Raw genomic sequence first — 22,737 nt, forward strand, 5'->3', positions numbered from 1 at the left:
ATTATCCGATAGCAGACCAGAGCAGCCTGTGGACCTATCAGAGCCCATCTTACTCATCTAGCGCCAGACGATGTCATTGATTAATCTGGAGACTAACATTGGCTGTGGCTTTGGGAATCAGCTTGCATTGATTCTATCCGTCTCTCTCTCTCTCTCTCTCTCTCTCTCTCTCTCTCTCTCTCTCTCCTCTCTCTCATCTCTCTCTCTCTCTCTCTCTCTCTCTCTCTCTCTCTCTCTCTCTCTCTCTCTCTCTCTCTCTCTCTCTCCTGTCTGCTCTCTCTTCTTTTGCTCTGTGCCACTGTCTCTGTTCTCTCTTTGTCACTTCTCTCTCTCTCCCTTGTTTCTTTCTCTCCGTCTCCTCCTAACCCTCTCTCTCTCTCTCTCTCTCTAAATCCATCCCTTCCGCTCTCTCTGTAACTCATTCTCTCACTCTTCCTCGGTTTGTCAATCACTTTCAACCCCCCTAACCGACCCCTTTCCCCCAACCCCCCCCCACCTCCCCCCCACCACCGTGTGTTGGGGTGCAGAGTCTCCTCCTAGTCATTTCCATGGGTGATTAGTCAGGAGAGGCGCGTGAGGGGGGAGAGAGCAGGTCTAGATCTAATCACCCAGAGAACACTCATCTGCTGCTGGCCTCTCATCCTACCCATGTTGGTTTTAGTCACCTCTACCAACACACACACACACACACAGATATACACCCCACATCCACAACCACACACACAGACACACACACACAGGAGATATACACCCACATCCACGAACCACACACACAGACACACACACACAGACAGAGATATACACCCACATCCAGAACCACACACACAGACAGACACACACACACACAGAGATATACACCCACACCCCAGAACCACACACACAGACACACACACACACACAGACAGAGATATACGCCCACACAAATACACCCACATATGCAGAAGTTCCCTCATTGGTCCACACTGTATGTGTGTGCGAGTGAATGCGTGCGTGTGAGCGTGGTGCGCGTGCCAGAGTGTGTTAACCCTGACCCTGTCTCTCTCTTCTCTGCCCTGGTCACCCAGTTCCCTTTGGCTGCCTTGCAGATAACAAGATTGTGTCCCACCTGCTGGTGGCTGAGCCGGAGAAGATCTACGCCATGCCCGATCCACCACGGTGCCCGACAGTGATATCAAGGCCCTCACCACGCTGTGTGACCTCGCCGACCGGGAGCTGGTGGTCAACATAGGCTGGGGCCAAGCACATCCCCAGGTAGGGGAACACAAACACACACACATATATGCAGTATACGTGTATACACATACACACACTCACACACACATGTGTACGTTGACATACATAGACACACACAAACACAGTTTCTAAGTTGAAACATACACACATTTAGACATGTGTATACACACACACACACACACAAATACACAAATGTATTCAGATGCACACACACACACACCTGCGCGCCCCACTCAACATATTGGTTCACACAGAGCCAACCCCAGGTAAGTCTCATGACCCCTTGTCCCCCGACTATCCATTCCCTCTGACCCGCTCACACACACTTCCGCTGAACTCTGTTGATGGCTCTCAGGAAAAATTATATTCTCTCCTTCTGAACACACAAACACCCACGCACACACACGCTGGCTGACACAGATTACGTGGGTAGATTCCCAACACTAAACTCCTAAGAAGCTCATTGCTCTCAAGGAACATTGTCTTTTGCCCTTCTGCACCCACCCAGCAACTCAAACACACCACCCACTCAAACACATGCACTCACATCACTCAATCAACCGAAAACAAGCGTTTATGTTGAGGAGGAAGTCATGCTTCTTCTCTTGTGGTATCTTTCTAAGCTTTTCCTCTCCTGCTCCATCTCCTCCTCTCCTCTCTTTTACGACACTTCCCTCAGCTTACAGGAAAGGGCCATTTCTGTTCAATCTACTTAACAAAGCTGTTCTCTTCCTCTTCATCTGAGTGGATTGAATGTGATTGAAATGTGTGTGTGTGTGTGCTTGTGTATGTCCGGGACAAAGAGAGAGAGAAGGAGGGGGGGAATAGAAAGCTAATCCAGTTTCAGACGAGTGGAAAGGTTAGCTGTGAGGGGTTACGATGGGAAACTGAACAGATTAGCACAGATTAGGGAGAACTGAGTCAGTTTAAACCTAATAGGAAAGAAGTCTCCTTGTGAAAAACAGGCATGGTAAACTGGGTGTGTTTGTGTCTGTAAGTGTGTGCCTTTAGGTGTATGGGTGTGTGTCTTTAGGTGTTGTGAGCGTGCGTCTATGTGTCTGTGTGTTTGTGTTTTAGGTGTGTGTACGTGTTAGAGTACAAGAGTGTGTGTGTGTGTGTGTTGTATATCTGTTTGCTGCGAGCACAGAGATATCAGGGTCTCTCTTCCACTCTGAGAGCGCCGGGTGCGGAGCGATTGGTTGGCGGAGGAGAGATGATGCTGTGATTAGACGACAGAAGGCAATACAGCTACAATGGAGGATTCAGCTCTTCATCTCCCCTCTGCTCCCTCGCTTCCACTCATCTTCTACGTTGTGTGTGTGCTTTTAGATGTTGTGTGTGTGTGTGTGTGAGTGTGTGTAGGCAGGGGTTGACATTGCATCCAGATGAAAAGCTAGGTGCCCCTAGCAGTGATATAATCCTCTCTCTCTCTCTCTCTCACACACACACACACAGGGAGTTGAGAGTGATCTACTGTTCACTCACGGAGAAAGAGATTGTTACACCTCTCAGAGTGAAAATATACCTCCTCCTCATTCTCTATCAGACTCTGACACACACCGGTCTGCTGACCTCCCTGACACACACACACACACACACACACACCCAGACTCATGTCTAGATGCTCTACAAACATTCCTACATGAGTCTCCAGTAGAACAAACATTTACATACTGAAACATCCAGCATGGCTGTCTCTCCTGAAATCCCATCATATTGTGAGTGTGTGTGCGTATATGTTGGCACGTGGTGTGTTTGCGTGTGTGTGTGTGTGCTCACATGCCCACGTCCGCGTCTGGCCTCCTCCATGCTACAGTTAATTTTTGTTAATCAAATTGATGAAGGCTCCGTCTCTCACCCTCAGAGAGCCCCGACCAATTTAGGGCTCATGATACGGGCGCCACGGCGCTAACAGTCGTAACAAACTGTCAGGCGGCGGAGCGGCGCCTAATTTGACGTCGTTAGGAGGGCGCCGTACGGCGGCTAGGAGGCCGGGATGACGCCCTCGGAGCGTGCGGGCTCAGTTGCCTTCTGCAGGCGCGGGGAGAGCAAATTGTAAACTAATTTAAACATCACTCAGCGTTACCGGGGCGACCGAGCAGAAGGACAGGCTGGGAAGATAACGAAGCCAGGGGGTTTTCTGTGTGAGCGCGTGTGTGTGTGTATGCGTGTCGCACTTAACCACTCTCAGCTCCTCATCTCGCCGAGCCGTGCGACACGCCACGACACACACACACGCCTAACACACACTCTCTCACCTTTTTGATTTGTTTTCTAATATGCTCAGGCTGGATCCCTGTATGTGTGTGTGTGTGTGTGTGTGTGTGTGTATGTGTGTGTCCTTTACATACTTATATAGCCTATGCAAAACATTTGATATGCCATTAGGAGTGTAAAACTAGGTTCTTCCACTGACAAAGCCTTTGCAGGAAAGAGAGAGAGAAGTGAGTGGATGGGTGGAGGGAAAGTAAGAGAGGGGGAGAGGAGTCTGCAGAAATATAAGATGCACTTATGGCATTCAAACCAATGCAGGATTTGGAAATATGATATGAACAGGGGGTATTAAAGCAGTGAATTGCCTTCAGTCTCCATAAATGTGTGGATTAGAATGAAGGATCTCATTTGGTGAGCTTTACTCTCATTCAGAGAGCCACTTTGGTAGAATATTAATCTCTGTTTCACAATGTAAGGGGGGGAGTAGCTGTACAACAGGCTCAGGGGTGAGGCATGGGGGGGGTACGGAGGTGGTGGGGTAATGGGGGTCGCTGGGGGGAAGGACGACAAATATTTTAAAAAGGGGAGGAATAAAAAAAGATAAGGCCATTCAAGAAAGACTTATTATCTGTCAATAGAATTAGTCTCCAATCGCTTCCCTCTTCATGCCTTCTTTCCTTCCTTTCTTCCCCTACCTGTCTCTCTTTTTCTCTTTTGTTCTCTTTCTTGTTCCTTTCTCACCCCTCTCTCTCTCTCTCTCTCTCTGTCGCTCTGTCTTTCCCTCCCTCCCTCCGCCCTGTGTCTCTCTCTCTCTCCTCCTCTCTCTCTTTCTATGTCTAGTCTAGGACGGGTGTGAAATAAAAATAAATGAATGTGAGCTGTCACGCCGAGGGCCCGACATGCCTTATCTCCCCCATACAAAGGCAGGCAGGCAACTACTTGACTTGACAAGCCGGTCATATGAATGGACAGGGGGCCCTCTAACACTGTCTGCTTAGCATGGCGGGGCCCCTGCCATTAGCTAGCCTTTATGTAGGGGGGAAAATTGCTCGCTTCTTCTCCCCTATTCTCAGGCCTCTATCTCCAGCCTGCGCTCAGTCTTTCATTCCCTTCCTATTTGGCCACCGGCGCTGGATAAGCGCGTGCTAACACAATATGATTGAGCTGTAAAATGGAAGCCTGATCTGTTCTAATCTCCTTTATGTAGATACTCAGCGCACTTTCCCCTCTCCACTTTCATCTCAGCTCGCTCTCCCTCCATCTCTCTCTCCTCTCTCTCCTTCTCTCCCTCATCTCTCTTTTTCCTCCCCCCCCCCCTCCATCCCTCTCTAGCTCTCTCTCACTCCCTCTCTCCCTCTAACTCCTTTTATCTCTATCTCTCTCCCTCTTTTTCCCCCCTTTCTCTCTACCTCCCTCTCTATCTCACTCCTCCTCTCCATCTTTCTGTCCACTCTTTTTTTTTACTCTCCTCCCTCCTCTTCTCTCTGTCTCTAACCTAAACTGCTGTGTTTCCTATTTCCCTCCCCATTGTCTTTCTGTGTGTTTGTGTGTGTGTGTGTGAGAGAGAGGGAGAGAGAGAGGGAGAGAGGGAGAGAGAGAGAGGGGAGAGAGAGGGAGAGAGAGAGATAGGGTGTCTGATGGAAAACTCCACTCTGATTCGCAGGCCCCCTATCACACACTCAACACACTCAACACACATACCCCCTAGGCCAGAGACAATAGGAATTAGTAACCTATAAACCTCTGACCTAGATGTTTGTGTCCCTCCTTTCCCCTCCCCTTCCCCTTACAGCCACCCACCCAGTTAATATGTCACCCAGTCACCCAGTCACCCACCCACCCAGACAGCCAGACTGCCAGCCAGTCACCCAGCCAGTCACCCAGCCAGACAGCCAGACAGTCACCCAGCCAGACAGCCAGCAAGTCACCCAGCCAGACAGCCAGACAGTCACCCAGCCAGACAGCCAGACAGTCACCCAGCCAGACAGCCAGCCAGTCACCCAGCCAGACAGCCAGACAGTCACCCAGCCAGACAGCCAGCCAGTCACCCAGCCAAACAGCCAGACAGTCACCCAGCCAGACAGCCAGACAGTCACCCAGCCAGACAGCCAGACAGTCACCCATCCAGTCAGTCACCCCAGCCAGACAGCCAGACAGTCACCCAGCCAGTCAGCCAGACAGTCACCTAGCCAGCCAGTCACCCAGCCAGACAGACAGCCAGCCAGTCACCCAGCCAGACAGCCAGACAGCCAGCCAGTCACCCAGCCAGACAGACAGACAGCCAGCCAGTCACCCAGCCAGACAGACAGCCAGACAGCCAGACAGTCACCCAGCCAGTCAGTGCCCCCAGCCTGACACTGTGCAAATATTGATTAATAGAAGCGCTGAGCTCCTTTTAGCAAATCAAATGTTCTCTTTTAGCAGCCTGGGGTTCCTCTGGCCTCCATCCCACACAGGCAGTCTCTAAATTATACCTGACACTGAAACGCTGTGAGGAGGAGCATGTGTCTTCTGTCTGAGTGTGTGTGTGTGTGTGTGTGTGTGTGTGTGTGTGTGTGTGTGTGTGTGTGTGTGTGTGTTGGTTGGTGAGAGGCTGTATCCCATGTGTGGTTTTATCAGGATTAAATGTTTGAACAGTGACACTGGTTGGTCAGACATACAGACAGACAGACAAGCAGGCAGGCAGGCAGGCAGGCAGGCAGGCAGGCAGGCAGGCAGGCAGGCAGGCAGGCAGGCAGGCAGGCAGACAGGTCAGGATGACAGGTCAGGATGACATCAGTGTGTGTCCATGGCTTTTAATGTCTGGTGATGTCATCAATCAGTATATTGGTCGTTAGGCTCCATGTGAACTTGGCTGTAAATCATATGTCACTCAATGAACCCAGTGGCATCCCTCTCTGCACCTGTCAATCAGTTCTCCTCTCTCTTTCTCCCTCTCTCTTCTCTCTCTCCCTCTCTCTCCCTCTCTCCTTCTCTCCTTCTCTCTCCCTCTCTCTCCCTCTCTCCTTCTCTCCTTGTCCCACTCTTTATCCCTCTGTGTTCGCATATCTACTCTAGGGTTTATAAGCAAGCAACATGTTGGCTGTAGCATGTTGGCTGTAGCCTGTTGGCAGTAGTATGTTGGCTGTTGCGTGTTGGTTGTTGCGTGTCAACTGTAGCGAGTTGGTTGTTGCGTGTTGATTGTAGTTTATTGACTGTAGCTTGTTGGTTGTTAGTGTTGAGTGTAGAGTGTTGGCTATAGCGTGGCTGTTGCCGTGGCAAGCGTTCCAGTGACATGTTGTCTGCAGTGCGGGTCATGACTGGTAGATCTGTCCTCATTCTGTCTGCACAGGCAAGTTCACCGTGACAACCACCAACATGCTTCACATCTGACACACATACATACAAACACACACACACATGCAAACACACACACACACGCTTGCTGTCTCTCTTTATTCACAGCTACTGTACAAGAGGACACACTGGGTTTGACACCAGGTGGCAGCCATAGAAATACACATACACACACACACACATTTGACTGGACAAGTGAAGCAGTTGGAACAGCAAGTATACAGCAGGAGTCAGTAATGGTGGAGCTCATTATAACCTGATAGAACATATTTAAATGTGCAATTGTCGTGTGTGTGTGTGTGTGTGTGTGTACTAACTCCCAGCCCTCCACTCTGATTTCTCAGCACATCTTCGCAGATCTTTCATAGCCAATCAGTCGCGAAGTCGGCTCATCCCTGCACTGACAAAGGCTTTGTCCACTGCACAAACAAAACAAACTGTGTTTGTGGATGAATACAAATATTGATTAAATCCAATTATCAAAAGAATATTTGATACGAGGGCCTGATATTTGGATAATGTTATATGCTTTGCATTCTTTATTGAATGAAACTTAATACGCATGTCCGCCAGGGACTAGGAGCTCTGAGAACAAACACCACTAGCTCTCTCCTTCTTCCTCACCACATCTTTCCTCTACTCTGTTCCCCCTTTCATCTTTCCTCTACTCTCTTCTCCCTCTCTGCCGGCTCTTCCCTTTCTTTCTTTCTTTCTTTCTTCTCTCCTCTCACCTGTTTATCCCAGTAGAACCCTGTGGAATGTTCCTCAGATGGTGTTAGACTCTGTTGCCAGGGTTGACAGTCGTCTAGCAATGCCCCCCCTACATTTACCTACTGTACATAATGTTAGGTACATACAAACACCACCCACACAGACGCACACTTCCACACTCTCTCTGAAGGCACGTTTGGCCTGTGGTGACTGTCTGCACGCCGACCTGTATTTGTTTTCTCATCACTGTGCTGTTGCCGTCTCCTTGGTGATCGTCCGTGGTTACACTGAGTCCCCAGGTCTCACTCTATAAAGGATGCATTTGTCTAATAAAGTTGAGAGCAGCCAGACCACACACACACACTCACACACACACACAAACACACACACACTCACAAGTTAGGTTATCTTGGGCCCATCGGGTAACACTTCGAAGCTGACACACACCCTATGCTTGTAGATTAGAATGACCTGACACATGACACACACACATGCACACACACACCAGTCTGTCGGCGACACACACACACAGCACGCCCATCTGACACACACCTGTCTGATACACACAAACACCTGTCACCTGTCTTTGCGTGTCAGGCTCTCACAGAGAAACAGCCAGGACACGGGCCGAGAGGCAGAGGGCTGTCCGATGTGATTGCCTGTGTAAAAAAACAAGGCATTATCGCTCATTTCATCCTTGTTATTAGTTTGATTACATTTGCAAATCAAATCAATCCATCAGGCAGCGAGGGAGTCTCATCCCTGCAATCTGAGGGGCCCCTAGTAATCTTTATCTAATAATATGCAAATATGCCTCGTCGGTAAGTAGCCAATGAATCATGACTGCGTCCCAGCCTATCATTACACATCAGAATGAACAGACAGTCTTTACTATTTTCAATTTGCAGATTTGCTGCAGTGGAATAAAAAGATAGATAGGTGTAATTACATACAAACTAAACTCTATTTCAAATCACAGCCGCCGCAAACGCTCACCATGCACATACACGCACATACAAACATACACTCACACATACATACACAAACACATGTACACACACATTTCATACTTACATGCAGACACATAAATATGCACACACACACACGTACACACTCACACACAGCAAATCTACTGGAAGGTGGAACAGGCTTGTCATCGCATCACATTATTTCTGCCGGTTCATGCAAAGTTCACAGACAAGCATGAAATGGCTATCGTCTCTCTCTCTCTCTTTTGCCCCATCCATTCTTCTCCCCCCCTCTCTTTCCCTCTTCCCTCCATGCTTCCCCATCCCCTCCTCCATCCCTCGCCTCCAAAATAATAGTTTGTAGGGGGGCATCCTTTCCATCAGGGAACAAGCAGGCGAGGAAATGGGATTGGAGCACGTCTGTCGGCTAGCTGGGGGGGACTTATAGCTTCCCCACAGGAAACAACCTAGAAGCCCCCCAAATCAGGGGTCCTCACGGTGTTTGTGTGTGTTTGTGTGTGTGTGTGTGTGTGTGTGGGGGGGGTTATATTGGAAATGATAACAAATGAGGGAGGAAAACCAGAAGGGGCAGTGAATCACTGTGTAACCTATGAATTCAATGATTAGACATGATTTACCTCAGCACTCAGTTGAGAACTATGTGGGTGTGGGGTATGTCTGTATGCATGTGTGTGTGTTAGTGACATATACATGACGATGTGTGTATGAATAGAGGTTAAGAGCTAACAGGTCTTCTCTCGTTGTTATGGTAATGATGACAGCTGTCTTTTGTTATCCTCTCTATTGCTCTCACCCACTCTCTTTCTTCTCTCTCTCAGCTCTGTCTGTCTCTCACTCTCTCTCTCTGGCTCTCTCTCTTTCTCTGTCTTCCTCTCCTGTCTCTTTTGCTCTCTCTCTCAATCTCTGTGGTTGGCAGCACAGAACAGTTTTAGAAACTTCTCTTAATTATAAAGGGATGAATTTAGACACACACCCTTCTTCATCTGTCTATCTCTTTTGCTTCCTGTTTCAAACCCAAATTCTCTATTCAACCACAGTGTGTCCCCCCAATTTTCCTTCTTGACCCATTCTCTCCTCCATTTCTCTCCTCTCTCTTTTCCCCCTCTCCTCCTCTCCTCCTTCCTCCTGTTTCCATCCTACTTTCTTTGAGGGTGATCTGGCGTGGCGAAGCTCCGTTGAGCTCTGTTGTCTGGGACAGCCACCATGTTGCTTCTTCTTCCACTTCACTCCTCCTCTCACCCTCCTCTCCCCTCCTCTCTCCTCCTCTCACCCTCCTCTCTCCTCCTCTCGCCCTCCTCTCACCCTCCTCTCTCCTCCTCTCTCCTCCTCTCACCCTCCTCTCTCCTCCTCTCGCCCTCCTCTCTCCTCCTCTCTCCTCCTCTCTCCTCCTCTCACCCTCCTCTCTTCTCCATCCCTCGGTCTGCGATATTGCCATCGCCTCGCTCCACTAGCTCATTTTACCACTCATCCCTCTATCAGCATATTCCTTTCATTCTCCACTCCCTCACCTTTCATGCCTCTCTCTCTCTCTCTCTCTCTCTCTCTCTCTCTCTCTCTGCGGGTCCTGACGGAGGAGAAGAGGGAGTGATTTTTCTCCCTCGGCCAAGTTAGAGGAGAGCAGCAACCTAAATGTCTGACACACAGGGACTTCAGAGGCCAGCATCCACTGCTCTGATCATGCTGTGCGTGTGTGTCTGTGTGTGTGGTGTGTGTTTGCGTGTGTCAATTATACTGTGTGTCTGTTTGTGTGTCTGCGTGTGTGCGAGTGTCATATGAGTGTGTGTGTGTGTGGGGGGGTGATATGTCATCATCTAGGACTGCCAGTTTCCAGCTGTCTGATAGTATTACCATAGGTCTGTCTGTGTGATCCACATCTATTGGGCCATGCATCAGTTCACACACACTCACAGCGATAGGGAGATAGATATATGCTATCACACCCACACACATCTTTAGATCTTTCTTACTCAATCAGAACAAGCTCATACACACACACCCACTATCTACAGCAGTTGTGTTGGTGGTCTGGGGGTCTAGTTTGTCTTGGTCTGTGGCTTCCTCTGTGGGCAGCAGCTATTGCAGCTGGCTGGATTGGTTATTATTTGGGACCTGATAGATGTTCATTGTATGTATGTGTGTGTGTGTCTGTTTTGTGAGTGTCTGTGTGTGCACATGGCTGTCTGTGCATGAGTATTTGGATGTGTATACTGTGTCATGCAAGCGTGTGCGTGTGCATGCATGCATGTGTGTGTGTGTGCATGTGTGTAGTCCATCAAAGCGCACCGTGTGGTCGCCAGGCTACTGGCCGAGTCTGATGATGACATATGAGCTCTCCGTCTCTGTAATGGCTGTTAAATCTCATAATTACACAGCCTTTATTGCTATGCATAATGACCCTGCGGCAGTATGGAAACAATTAATTAAGCTTTTCTGCCATGGCTTTTTCAGAAATTAAGAGGCGCTCATTGCAGTGGAATGGGGGCAATGCCCCGTCCTGGAAGCATTAAGGCTTACTAGATAAGGCCTCTGTCTCAGTCTCTTTATATAGATATATGTATCCTTCTCTCTATCCCCCCATCTCTCTCTGTGTCTGTACCCATCGTTTTCCTCCTCTCTCGTCTTCTCCTTCCCCCCTCCGCTGTTCTGCCTTTCTCTCCTCTCCTCCTCTCCTCACTCTTCCCCTATTCTTCTCCTCTTCCCTCCTTCTTCCCTCTGCTCTCCTCTGCTCCTCTTTGTTTGTCTGGGTGCTATGTTTGTGCTAGCTGATCATATTTGAGTTCTAATCCCTAAATATGAAATTAATCCAGATGACCGTCCATAGTACATCAGGGGGATCAGGGATTTGATATCTAAAATAAACACACATATATATAATCTGCAGGCTTGTGTGTGTGTTTGTGTGTATGTGTTTGGGGAGATCTTGTTCTTAGAGGATAATCTGAAGACGATCGATAGGCTGTCACACACCGGTTAATTGATCAGTGAGGGAAAATGAATTAATCCCTGTGAATAAACCATCCTGCCCCCCCCTCTCCTTCACAGACACACACACACACTCAGACCACCTCTGCCTATTTTTGGCCTCATACTCACCCCACTCTCTAGTTCTCCATCCTACAACTTCTTTCTTCCCCTTTCACCTCCTCTCCTCTTCCTCTAGACATGGGGGGGGAGAGGGGGGGGGAGGGGAGAGGGGGGGAGGGGAGAGGGGGGAGGGTAGAGGGTCTCGCGCCTCAAAGGCAACTGTCGGCACGGTGACGTGTTTTTGTGCTTGTGTCTGGACTCCCCATACTTGGGAATGTGTGTTTGCTTGTGTGTGTTTCTGTGTGTGTGTGTTTATGCGTGTGTGTCTGTGGGTGCGTGTGTGTATGTGTCTGTCCCTGAGTCGTGTGTACACATCACTAATTCTCCTAACAGAAATCTCCCCACACAGGGTCAGTCCTGCTGACATCCGCACTAAACAGACTGTGGGGATGGGAGGGGGGGATAGGTAGATAGATGGGGGGAAGTGAGAACGAGAGACGTACCCTTGGCGTGTATAAAGAATAGGAGGATAGAGGGTTGGTCTCTCTTGGACCACTCCTAGAATGATCCTTTCTTTCCCACCTTTTCTCTTTCTATCTCTGTTCCATCCTACTGCTCTCTCTCTCTCTCTCTCTCTCTCTCTCTCTCTCTCTCTCTCTCGCTCTCTCTCCTCTCTCTCTCTCTCTCTCTCTCTCTCTCGCTCTCTCTCTCTCTCTCTCTCTCTCTCTCTCTCGCTCTCTCTCTCTCTCGCTCTTTCTCTCTCTTCGCTCCTTCTCTTCATCTCTCTCTTTCTCTCTGTCTTCCTCCCTCTCTGTTTCTCTCTGTCTCTCTGTCTTCCTCCCTCTCTCTTTCTCTCTCTCTTTCTCTCTGTCTATCTCCTTCTCTCCATGAGGGAGAAGATGACAAAGACTCTCAGGGTGTAGAGTGGGGTAATTAAAATGTAAATATTGATATTTTATTATTTGAAATGTCTCCCCCGGTAACCATCTTAATGTCCACTCCATCTGTCGTCTCCAACGGACACCAGGGGCTTTACTGCAGCCGGGGGGACCTCGGCGACCGGCCCACACCCCGGCAGCCTGCCCTAGCGACGCAGCTGTAACCCTCCGCCTGTTGTCACATCTCCATTCTGGGTCTAATTAAGTGTTAAAGTAGGGTGGACACATAACACAGACACATCGCACTGCGCACAACCCATGCACATGCGCACGCATACCAGTCTTGTGCATACGCGTACATACAGGCATCTCTCACCAAAAGACTGGTGTACACACCCAGAGACACACACATGAACACACGTGCAGACGCACACATACACGCGCGCGGAGCGTTGATCCTGCCGCCTAGTTGCCTGGGAATGTTTAGTGTTAATCTGCGGTGCAGATCGTCAGTAATGTATGCAATTAAGGCAGGGGTAAGGCTCATAATTAGCTCCATTAGAATGAAGCTGCCTGCTTTGACTGCTCTGAGAGTCCTGTCTGATTAGAAGAGGCTGCCGCGGGGGAAGGGGGGGATGGGGGTGAGGATGGAGGGGGAAGGAGACAGGGATGAAGGGGAGGGAGAGAAGGATAGAGAGGGGATGGGGGATGAGGAGGGAGGGAGGGAGGGAGGGAGGGAGGGAGGGAGGGAGGAGGGAGGGAGGGAGGGAGGGAGGGAGGGAGGGAGGGAGGGAGGGAGGGAGGGAGGGAGGGAGGGAGGGAGGGAGGGAGGGAGGGAGGGGCGATGGAAGGAGGGGACAATAGAGAGGGGATGGGGGATGAGGATGGAGGAGCAAGGGAGAGAGGGATGAGAGGCAGAGGGGTGTAGAGGGAAGGGGAAGGAGAGAGAGAGCATGAGGGAGGGAGATGGGCAGTGGGAAAGGAAAAGTGAGTGAGAGAAAGGCCAGCAACTACTCCATTTCTTTTAACGTCTTTGCCCTTTGCAGCATGCCCTCAAACATAGCCAATACCGCCTCTTTCTGGCCCACTGGGCTCCACACTGTTCTGGCATCTAGCATTACAGGGGCTTCCTGTTCCAGGGTGTTGAATCCTCTAGATTAGACGGTTCTCCAGCAAGTTTGTTTTCTTGTCGCTTCCCATCTCAATTTAATTGGTCAGGCAGTGTGTGTGTGAATGTGTGTGTGTGAGTGTACGTACATGCGTGCGTGAGCATGCGGCCTATTTAATGGTACGACACCTACCCCCCCCCCCCCCCCCCCCCCCCCCCCTGTGTGTCCTATACTCCACTGTTCCACTGGATAGTTCAGCAGTCACATTTAGCTCGGAGCTGGAGGCTGTGTTTCCAGAGCTCACCTTTAACAGGGTGTAAACCCCCTATTCACCCCCCTCCCTGCACTCCCCCCCCAGCCCCCCCACCCTGCCCGACCCCCCCCCGGCACCCCCCAGCAGGGTGTCAGGTTGGAGCTGGTCAGAGCTGGTCCGAGCCGGGCGCTGTGTCAGTGTTGCGCGTCTGGATGACAGAGTGTGAAGAAGTGTGCAGAGTGTTAATAAACACATCACCCGACATCAGACAGAGCACACTGGTACCTCCCCTCACACCTGTCACCCACCACGCCCCGCCACAGTCACACACACACACTCCACAGTCACACACACACCACAGTCACACACACCACAGTCACACACACACCACAGTCACACACACACACACACAGTCACACACACACCACAGTCACACACACACCACAGTCACACACACACGTACACGCACTTATGGTCACGCACACACCCACAATCACACACGCCTCATGGACTCACACACACCCACGGTCTCACAAACATATACCACGATCCAACACACCATGGTCACGCACACACACACACACAATGAGAGAGAAGGCATGAGAGAGAGAGAGAGGGGCGGTGGGGGAGAGAGAGAGGGGAGAGAGAGGGGAGAGAGGGAGAACGAGGGGGGGATAGAAAGAGGGTACAGAACAGGTTAAGTCTGCATGGCTGCACTGCAGCCTCTTTCTGTCAGAGCAACTCCCCCCCCCCCCCCCACACACACACACAGCACTTTTCTTAAAACACCCACACACCTTTTACCCAAACACACTCACCTCACACACACATACTGTGCACAGACACTTACACACATGCACACACACTCTTATCGCTCCTGATACGAAGATTGTGGTGCACACACCAAGTCACACACACATGCACACACACACCCCCTCTCTCTCTCTCTCTCTGACTACAAATGTCTCTTTAACAATGTGAGGTGAGGTGCAGTGACAGAGGGGAAATGCAATTACAGTTAAAAGAGGGTCTCTTTTGTAAAACAGAATCACTACTATAAAAGAAAGCTCTGTTATTCTTCCTGTTCTATCCCTCTCTCCTTCCCTCTCTCTCTTTCTTTCTCTCTTTTTCGGCATCTTCCTCTTTCTCTCAATATCTCACTCTTTCCTCTCTCACTTTCTCCTTCTCTCTTTCTCTTCTTCTCGTCCTCTCTTCCTCCGTCTAACCCTTTCTTTCTGCTTCTCTCCTTCTCTTTCTTCCCTCATTCCTCCACCCCCAGACGTCAATAGCCCCCTCTCCCTCCATCATCAGCACTAAATTCACATTGATGCTCCTTCTCTCCTGCTGCATCGATCAGGCCATGAGAACTAAGATGTGTATCTGTTAATTAATGCCTCCCCAAGAAGCATTTGTATTAATCAGGCAGATAAGAAGAATTGGATGCTTGCTCGGTGTGGACAGCTGTAAAAGCCCCCACACCCCCACCCCCTTCCACACACACATAGACACACACACACACCCGATAGCATCATTGATGGACCTCAATAAAAAAGAAAAAAAAAGTTCCACCTTCCACTCAATAAACTAATCATGGTGCTTTTAATTATTGGTGTGTGGGTAGTGTGTGTGTGTGTGTGTTTGTGAGTGTTTGTGTGTGTCATATGGGTACGGGAAGAGATGCATGGAGATTGGGGAAAGTGTTAATGTGTATCTAATTGTTTATATACAGCAACGTGTGTGTTTGCGTGTGTGTGTTTGTGTATGCGCACTAACCGGGGATAAGAGCCCCCAGGCAATATAGTCCATCCATCTGCCATGCCACACGACACCACACACACACACACACACACTCTCACACACATACACACTGCTATCTTTTATATCACCACAATTGTATTTACTTCTGAAAAGACTCACAAACATGCTCCTTTTACCTTGGTTGCCCTGGAGACTGGTTGTGTATATATAGTTTATGACCTCAGTTGACCCCACTCCTCTGAGTCCTCCTCTTCCCCTCTCAGCACAATACTCTCTCATTTCTCTCTCTTTTTTCTCTCTCTCTTACTAATTTCTCTCTCTTCTCTCTCTCTCTCTCTCTCTCTCTCTCTCTCTCTCTCTCTCTCTCTCTCTCTCTCTCTCTCTCTCTCTTTTCTCGTTCCATCTAACCATGTCTCTTCTTCTCATCTTCATCCTTTCTTTCCTTATACCTGTGTGTGTGTGTGTTAATTTTAGCCATGCCAGATCTCATAGCCTGACCCCAGAGGAGAGCCGCATTATGGACCCCCTTAAGAAATTCACCCATAATCCCTTTTGATGATTTTATTAAGTAGTAGTGGATGTGCTGCCAACTGGCTCTGCCTTCTCACCCTCTTAGTGTGTGTGTGTGTGTGTATCTGCATGTGTATGTGAGTGTGTGCATGCGTGTGTGTGGGTTCACACCAACTGTTCCTGAGTCCCCCCCTGCTAATGTGATCAGAGATGTTAACAGTTGAGGATAATAAATTAGCAGTTGTTACAAACAATAGCCTGGGACCTGCACATAATGAGTCGCCTGCCATCACTGATCATCTCTGGGAGAGATAAGGATACCACGCTGCTCACACACACACACACGCTCGCGCGCACACACACTCACGTTCACCGCCATCTCAAGAGGAGCCTCATCACAACAGATGTTGTTGGATATGAATCTTTTTTTCTCATCTGTCTGTTTGCCAAATGCCTTAGCTGTACTGTGAGAGCACACACACACACACACACACATTCACTCAACACACACACACTCTCACACACACACATGCATATGGGCTCCGACAGGTGTGCTCACCTGGGTTGGTCTCTTTGCTCGACTGCGGAATGCTTCTTAAGACAGATGCCTACACCCACACACATGCACACACACACAAACACACAGATGCAGGTGTGAATGGGCAGGTGTACGAGGAGAGATGAAGACAGCTGTGAGGAAAGGTGTGATCAGCCAGGTGTTCCATTATAGGGCTGACAGAAAGAGCGAAAGAAGGAGAGGGGGAGAGATAAATAGAGAAAGTGAGTGTGAGCAGGTAGTCTCTGTGTCATCACAACCAGACTAGCATCTTCAATCCAGACCCTAACAGAGAAGCATCCAGAAAAAGGGGGAGAGACGATAAAGGAGGAGGTGTAGAGATTGCCGGAAAGAGGGGAAGAGGAAGAAATTGAGGGATGGAAGTAAGAAAGAGAGAGTAGGAGTTTTGAGGCTAGCAATTAGTCTTTGAGCTGTGGTGATGGCTAGCATTGATCCATAGGGTGTGTTGGGGGAGATAAGACCTGCACTCCCCAGAGGAGAGCCCCAGGTGCTGGGTAGAGGAGGAGGCCCCTGGTCAGTCTCCATGTGTGGGTGGAGGCTGGAGCATCCCTCGGCAGCACACGGCATGAATGACAATGACGTCTAACCAAGACAAGCCCAGCCCAAGCCCAGCCCCTGCCCCAGCCCCAGCCCCTGCCCCAGCCCCTGCCCCAGCCCCTGCCCCAGCCTTCACTACTACACCACCTGTACCTAAATCCAGGAACGTTCTACATAACAACATGTTAAGTCTAAATACCTCTCTCTCCCTCTTTCTTTTTCTTCCTCCCTCCCTCCCTCCCTCCAGGTTTCTCCACCCTGTCGCTGGCAGACCAGATGAGTCTACTTCAGAGTGCTTGGATGGAGATTCTGATCCTGCGCGTGGTGTACCGCTCGCTGTCCTTCGAAGACAAGTTGGTGTACGCCGAGGATTACATCATGGACGAGGACCAGTCCAAGCTGGCGGGTCTGTTGGACCTGAACAACGCCATCCTGCAGCTGGTCAAGAAGTACAAAGCCATGAAGCTGGAGAAGGAGGAGTTTGTCACCCTCAAGGCCATCGCCCTGGCTAACTCAGGTAGGGATGGGCGGAGGGATGGGCGGATGGAGCGATGGATGGATGAATGGATGGAGGAATGCAGGGATGTATGGCCCTTGCTTACTTGGGTAGAAACCACCAGAGAGAGAGAGAGAGAGGAATGGAAAGAGGGATGGATTGGATGTTTATACAAAAACATTTAGCTACTTTATTGTGTGCCCCACCCGGACCCATGCGTCTGAGGACAGGAACACAGCTGTTGCAGAGATCAAACATCAGAACTATGCTTTACTGTGGACTACTGACGCCAAGCAACCTGTTTCTATAACATTCCCAAAGAGGTTTATTTCTAAATCAAATACAACATTAATCTCAATACAGGAGAACCATTTCATAAATGTAACACACATCTCTCTAAGGAGTTTTGATTCCTACGTCTCAAATACATCTAAGCCCAAAACGAGCACCAGGAGAGCTATAAAGAATAAAGATGATGGTCTAGATGGGGAGTGTGAGTGTATGTGCGCGTGTGTGTGCGTGTGTGTGTGTCGGCAGGAAAGATCTGAATCCCTGTTCCCAGGGGTCTCATTGAAGCGGTACCTTCAAAGGAAAGGTTTAGATACATCACCCTCATAGCAGACACACACACACACACGACCACTACTACAACCAAAAGACAAACACCTTTCATGCATCCTCACAAAGCACAGTGCTTGCGGGCCCTTTTCAAAATTAGCATAGCCGTCTCCTCAGAAGCCTGTTAAATAAGGTGCAATCATTAGGACCCCGCCTGTCAATAAGACTCTCTGATGTCGTCCGGAATCGACATGTCCCACCCCCCCTCTCCCAAACCCCCCCCACTCTAGCCCCCTCAGACCCGCCCCCCCACACCTCTCTTGACCCCATCTTTGAACTTTATCTTGGTGGCAGGCCAGTGGGTCTCCCTTTAATTACAAGGAGGAAACTGTCAATAGAATCTGTTAAATGGGCCGCAGCGCCTGGCTTGAATGAGAGGACGTCTCCGTGTTCTGATTCTCCAGGCTGCTCTGGGGGGGGGGTATTGACTCTTTGTTTTCTAAAAGGGGGGGGGATAAGGGGTGGGGGGGGGTGATATGTGGCGATCAATCTCGGAGCGAGCTGGGGCCTTGTTGAAAAATGAAAAACCTGATTGGACCTGCCGGCTTGGCCCCCAGGCACGGCTCACTATTTGGCAAGCGTGCGTGGGCCGGCCCCTTCTGCCACAAAGTGAACCCCAGAGGGACGTCTGAGGTCTGAGTGTGTGTGTGTATGTGTGGGTGGGGAGGAGGGTGGCAATTGAGGAAAATTAGTTTTTTTAATTGATTTTGTAATTAACAGTTTATCAGTGTTGTCGATGGAGAAGACTGAGACGGATAGCAGCAGGGTTACAAGACTCAAACACAGTTTAACTTCTACTTTGGAAAGGGACGGCACGTGTCTGTGTTTGGAGCCTTTAAGTCTTCTTCCTCTCCTGTTTTTCAAAATATTCAGACCACAGTCCTATCCCCTGTCTCGCCAGCTCGATGGAGACGCTAAGCAGAGCTTGTCGTCAGGAACATCTGCTTTTTAACATATTTGTTTATTGAATTAGCTTCCTCCAGCTTATCGTGTGTTTGTGCTGGCCAATGGCGTGCCACTACAACAGAAAACTACCATTAGCATTTTGAAGGGCACTGACACTAATTAATTCCTGGGATGCTAATCGGCTGCATTAATAATGGGAACCCTAAGAAATGTTGCTGAACGTGCACCACATGTAAAGACCAGCCCCTGAAAACACACACTGGCTGGCTAAATGAGTAGAAAGACGTGTTTGTGTGAGTGTTTTTCTGTGTGGGTGTGTGTGTGTGTGTCAACCTCTCCTCATTAGCTACATGCTAGGATAATAGACCACAGTTTTTCCTTCCAATTTACTCCAGGTCACACACACGCACACTACTATACACACACACACTACTATGCACAGCTGTCTATCACATACACACATTACCACATTAAAACAAACACACACACACACACACACTGAACAACAGCTGTCACTCTAGTATATTGTGTAGTGCAGAGTTTAATAAAATACATATTTAACTCCCAAATCATTTAAACCATTACAGGTTTTATATGCTTTTTCTCCCAAGCCCAAGAGCTTTACACAATATTATATTTACAATCCCTCAACATTCTTCAAAATCACATCAAACATTTCCTGGTTCTACACAGGCCTCAAACAAATCTTCTATGGTGTTTGGCGCATACACACACACCTACACACACACACACACACACACGTAGTAGTTGGAGTAGTGCATTGATCTGTGCATGATCTGGCTGTCAGACAGACTGGCCCCTGCATACTGATCCTAGCATTAAATACAATGAATCGACACTGTGTGTATAGGTGTGTATGTGTGTGTATGAGTGTGTTTACCATTCACCTTCATGTATTTATCATGCTTGTATTATCTTTATCATGTTTCTTGTTTGGGACTCTGTGCTACAACTGTCGATTAGGGGCCAACACAACTATTTGCTGTTAGCTGTGTGTGTGTGTGTGTGTGTGTGTGTGTGTGTGTGTGTGTGTGTGTGTGTTTGTGAGATAGTCAGATTGATAGAGCTGCTGGCTCTGCAGACCCTCTGAAAGGTGTGTGTAAGCAGTTTCCTGTCTGTGCTCCTGGCCAATCACAGGTCACCAAAGCCCCTGTGACGGATGACTGAGAGCTTGCTGTCAGATTCTGGGATCAGAGCTCTCTCTCTGTCACAAACACAATTCTGAACACAGACACACACAGACACACACACACACACACATACACACATGTGTAAACAAATGTGTTTGTTTCCAAGACAAATAATATGGCCAATGTGGGTTGTGTGTGTATTTCTGTGTTCAGTGAAGTTTGTGTGTGTGTGTATTTTTGAAGAATTTGTAGGAAGTGGGATTTTTGAGACACATCACACATTGTGTGATGTGTCTCATCACACAATGTGTGATGAGGTCCTGGGTCAGAAACAGTGATACACACACATTCACACACACACACACTGACTCCAAACCAGGCACACATACCCCTCAGCTAGCAATAGACCCATTCCAGTTCATCTGTTTGTGCATCGATGATGTCCTGTGTGAGTGTGTGTGTGTGTGTGTGTGTGTGTGTGTGTCTGGCTTCTCTCTGTGATCCCCTATTGATAGCTGACCTGTGATTATTATTTAACATGCATGCTTCTATTGATCGGCACCCAAACATTGATCCTAGTTTCTGAGCTAAAGGCCAACACACATTAAGACATTCATCCCTGGGGGAAGCCATGCTGGTGACAATGCACACACACACACACACATACACAGGGATCCGCAAACACACTTATACAAGGGAAAGCAAGCAGACAACACATAGAGAAGAGCACAAGTGAACATTCACACACAAATCCATGTACACACAAACACAAAATATTTTATAGTCCAAAGTACCCAACCCACCAAGATTCACTCCACCCTCAAAAGAAAATGGTGTGTGTGTGTGTGTCTTGTAATAAGCTATGCTTGATGCAATGCAGTGACACACCCCTTCTTTAGAGCTCATAAATGCACTGGAGCTGATTCAGTATGCAAATGAGCTGTGCATGACATCACCCCTGAGACCTACTGAGGTGTCTCTCTCCCTCCCCCTCTCTGTATCTCTCTCTCTTTGTCACTCTCTTTTCTCTCTCTACATTGTACCTTCACATTACTTGTTAGACTTGTGTAAATAATCAGTGTTGCTCAGCTTTATGTCGCAAAACAGTTAAACCTTCTATTTCCACATTCCTCCCCCTCCACTCTCCCCTCTCTCCCCTCTCCAGACTCCATGCACATAGAGGATGTGGAGGCGGTGCAGAAGCTCCAGGATGTCCTCCACGAGGCCCTGCAGGACTACGAGGCTGCCCAGCACGCAGAGGACCCCCGGCGGGCAGGCAAGCTGCTGATGACCCTGCCCCTGCTGCGCCAGACCTCCACCAAGGCCGTGCAGCACTTCTACAGCATCAAGCAGGACGGCAAGGTCCCCATGCACAAACTGTTCCTGGAGCTGCTGGAGGCAAAGGTCTGATGCCCCCCTCCCCCCCCCACCCCACCCCCACCGAGTCCCCCATGACAGACCGAAACGTCCACCTTTACGCCCCCCCCGACCCCCTTCTACGACTCCTCCCTCCACCCGCCCACGAAGAAGAGTGCGAGCCATAACCCCCTGTAACATCCCCTTGATTGTGCCCACCTGCCCACGGTCCTGGCCCCTACCACCACACTCCAAGAGAGATTGATGGGGCTTCACCTTTGAACTTTGACCCCCTGACCCCTGTCAGTGAGGGTCTGACACTGACAGGAACCCTCTGCTAGTGGTGCGTGGGGGGGTTCTGTTGTGTAAAAACTATAAACCAGTTATAGACATGACAACCTTACCAGTGACAGTGAGGACAGTGAAAACCACAGACTATGACCACCAGGGTCACATATACATAATAAGAAATAATAAGATGTGATTCATGACGATGACTGGTGGCGTTTAAACGAGGAAAGAGAAAATCAAGCTACAACCAAGACTGGTTTCATGGTTTTAGTAACAAGAGACTTCTTGGAGAAAAAAAAAACTTTGTTCTTCTCTGTCCCAACCCCTAACCCATCCTAAAAACTGTTTATACGGACAGTCATGGACGATAATGGACAATAAAATGCGTGTAAAAAAAAAAAAGAATACGAGAGAATTAGCTGAAGAACAAAACGTTTTTGGTTGATAATGTTCTCGAACGATGCTTGTGGATCCTTGAGGAACAGGAGACTTGCCCCGCCAAAGGATGAAGATCCCTTCACAGTGGATGCCAGCAACTTTACTACTATCAGCCCCCACCACCCACCCTACAAACCCCTGTTCAAACCCCACATGTACCTTGGTGGCCAGGCTCCACAAGTATTTGAGTGGTGATTCTTCAGTGTTGCTTCCTCCTACTAGCATGGTCTGGTTAGCACCTGTGTTCTACCTAGTCAGCCACACACCCCTCCTCTTCTCACCATCGTCATATATTTCTTCATCGTCATTATTACCTTCTTCATCATCAACATCAGTATTGTCATCTTTGTTG

The 22,737-nt window shown here is 49.1% G+C and overlaps 2 protein-coding genes across 2 annotated transcripts in view; both read left to right on the forward strand.

Annotated features, from left to right (window-relative positions):
* Positions 1–21,710, forward strand: part of esrrga (estrogen-related receptor gamma a) — a 25,720-nt gene extending 4,010 nt beyond the window's left edge. Inside the window, 4 exon segments of the mRNA XM_067260908.1 lie at positions 1,065–1,150; positions 1,153–1,234; positions 17,362–17,646; positions 21,466–21,710. Of these exon segments, the coding sequence (XP_067117009.1) occupies positions 1,065–1,150; positions 1,153–1,234; positions 17,362–17,646; positions 21,466–21,710 (698 nt within the window).
* The window catches only part of ush2a (Usher syndrome 2A (autosomal recessive, mild)), a 269,485-nt gene that overhangs the window by 122,803 nt on the left and 123,945 nt on the right, over positions 1–22,737 (forward strand). The gene's annotated exons all lie outside the window — the stretch shown is intronic.

This window comes from Osmerus mordax, chromosome 22 (genome assembly GCF_038355195.1).
Source record: "Osmerus mordax isolate fOsmMor3 chromosome 22, fOsmMor3.pri, whole genome shotgun sequence".
Classification (NCBI taxonomy): Eukaryota; Metazoa; Chordata; class Actinopteri; order Osmeriformes; family Osmeridae; genus Osmerus; species Osmerus mordax.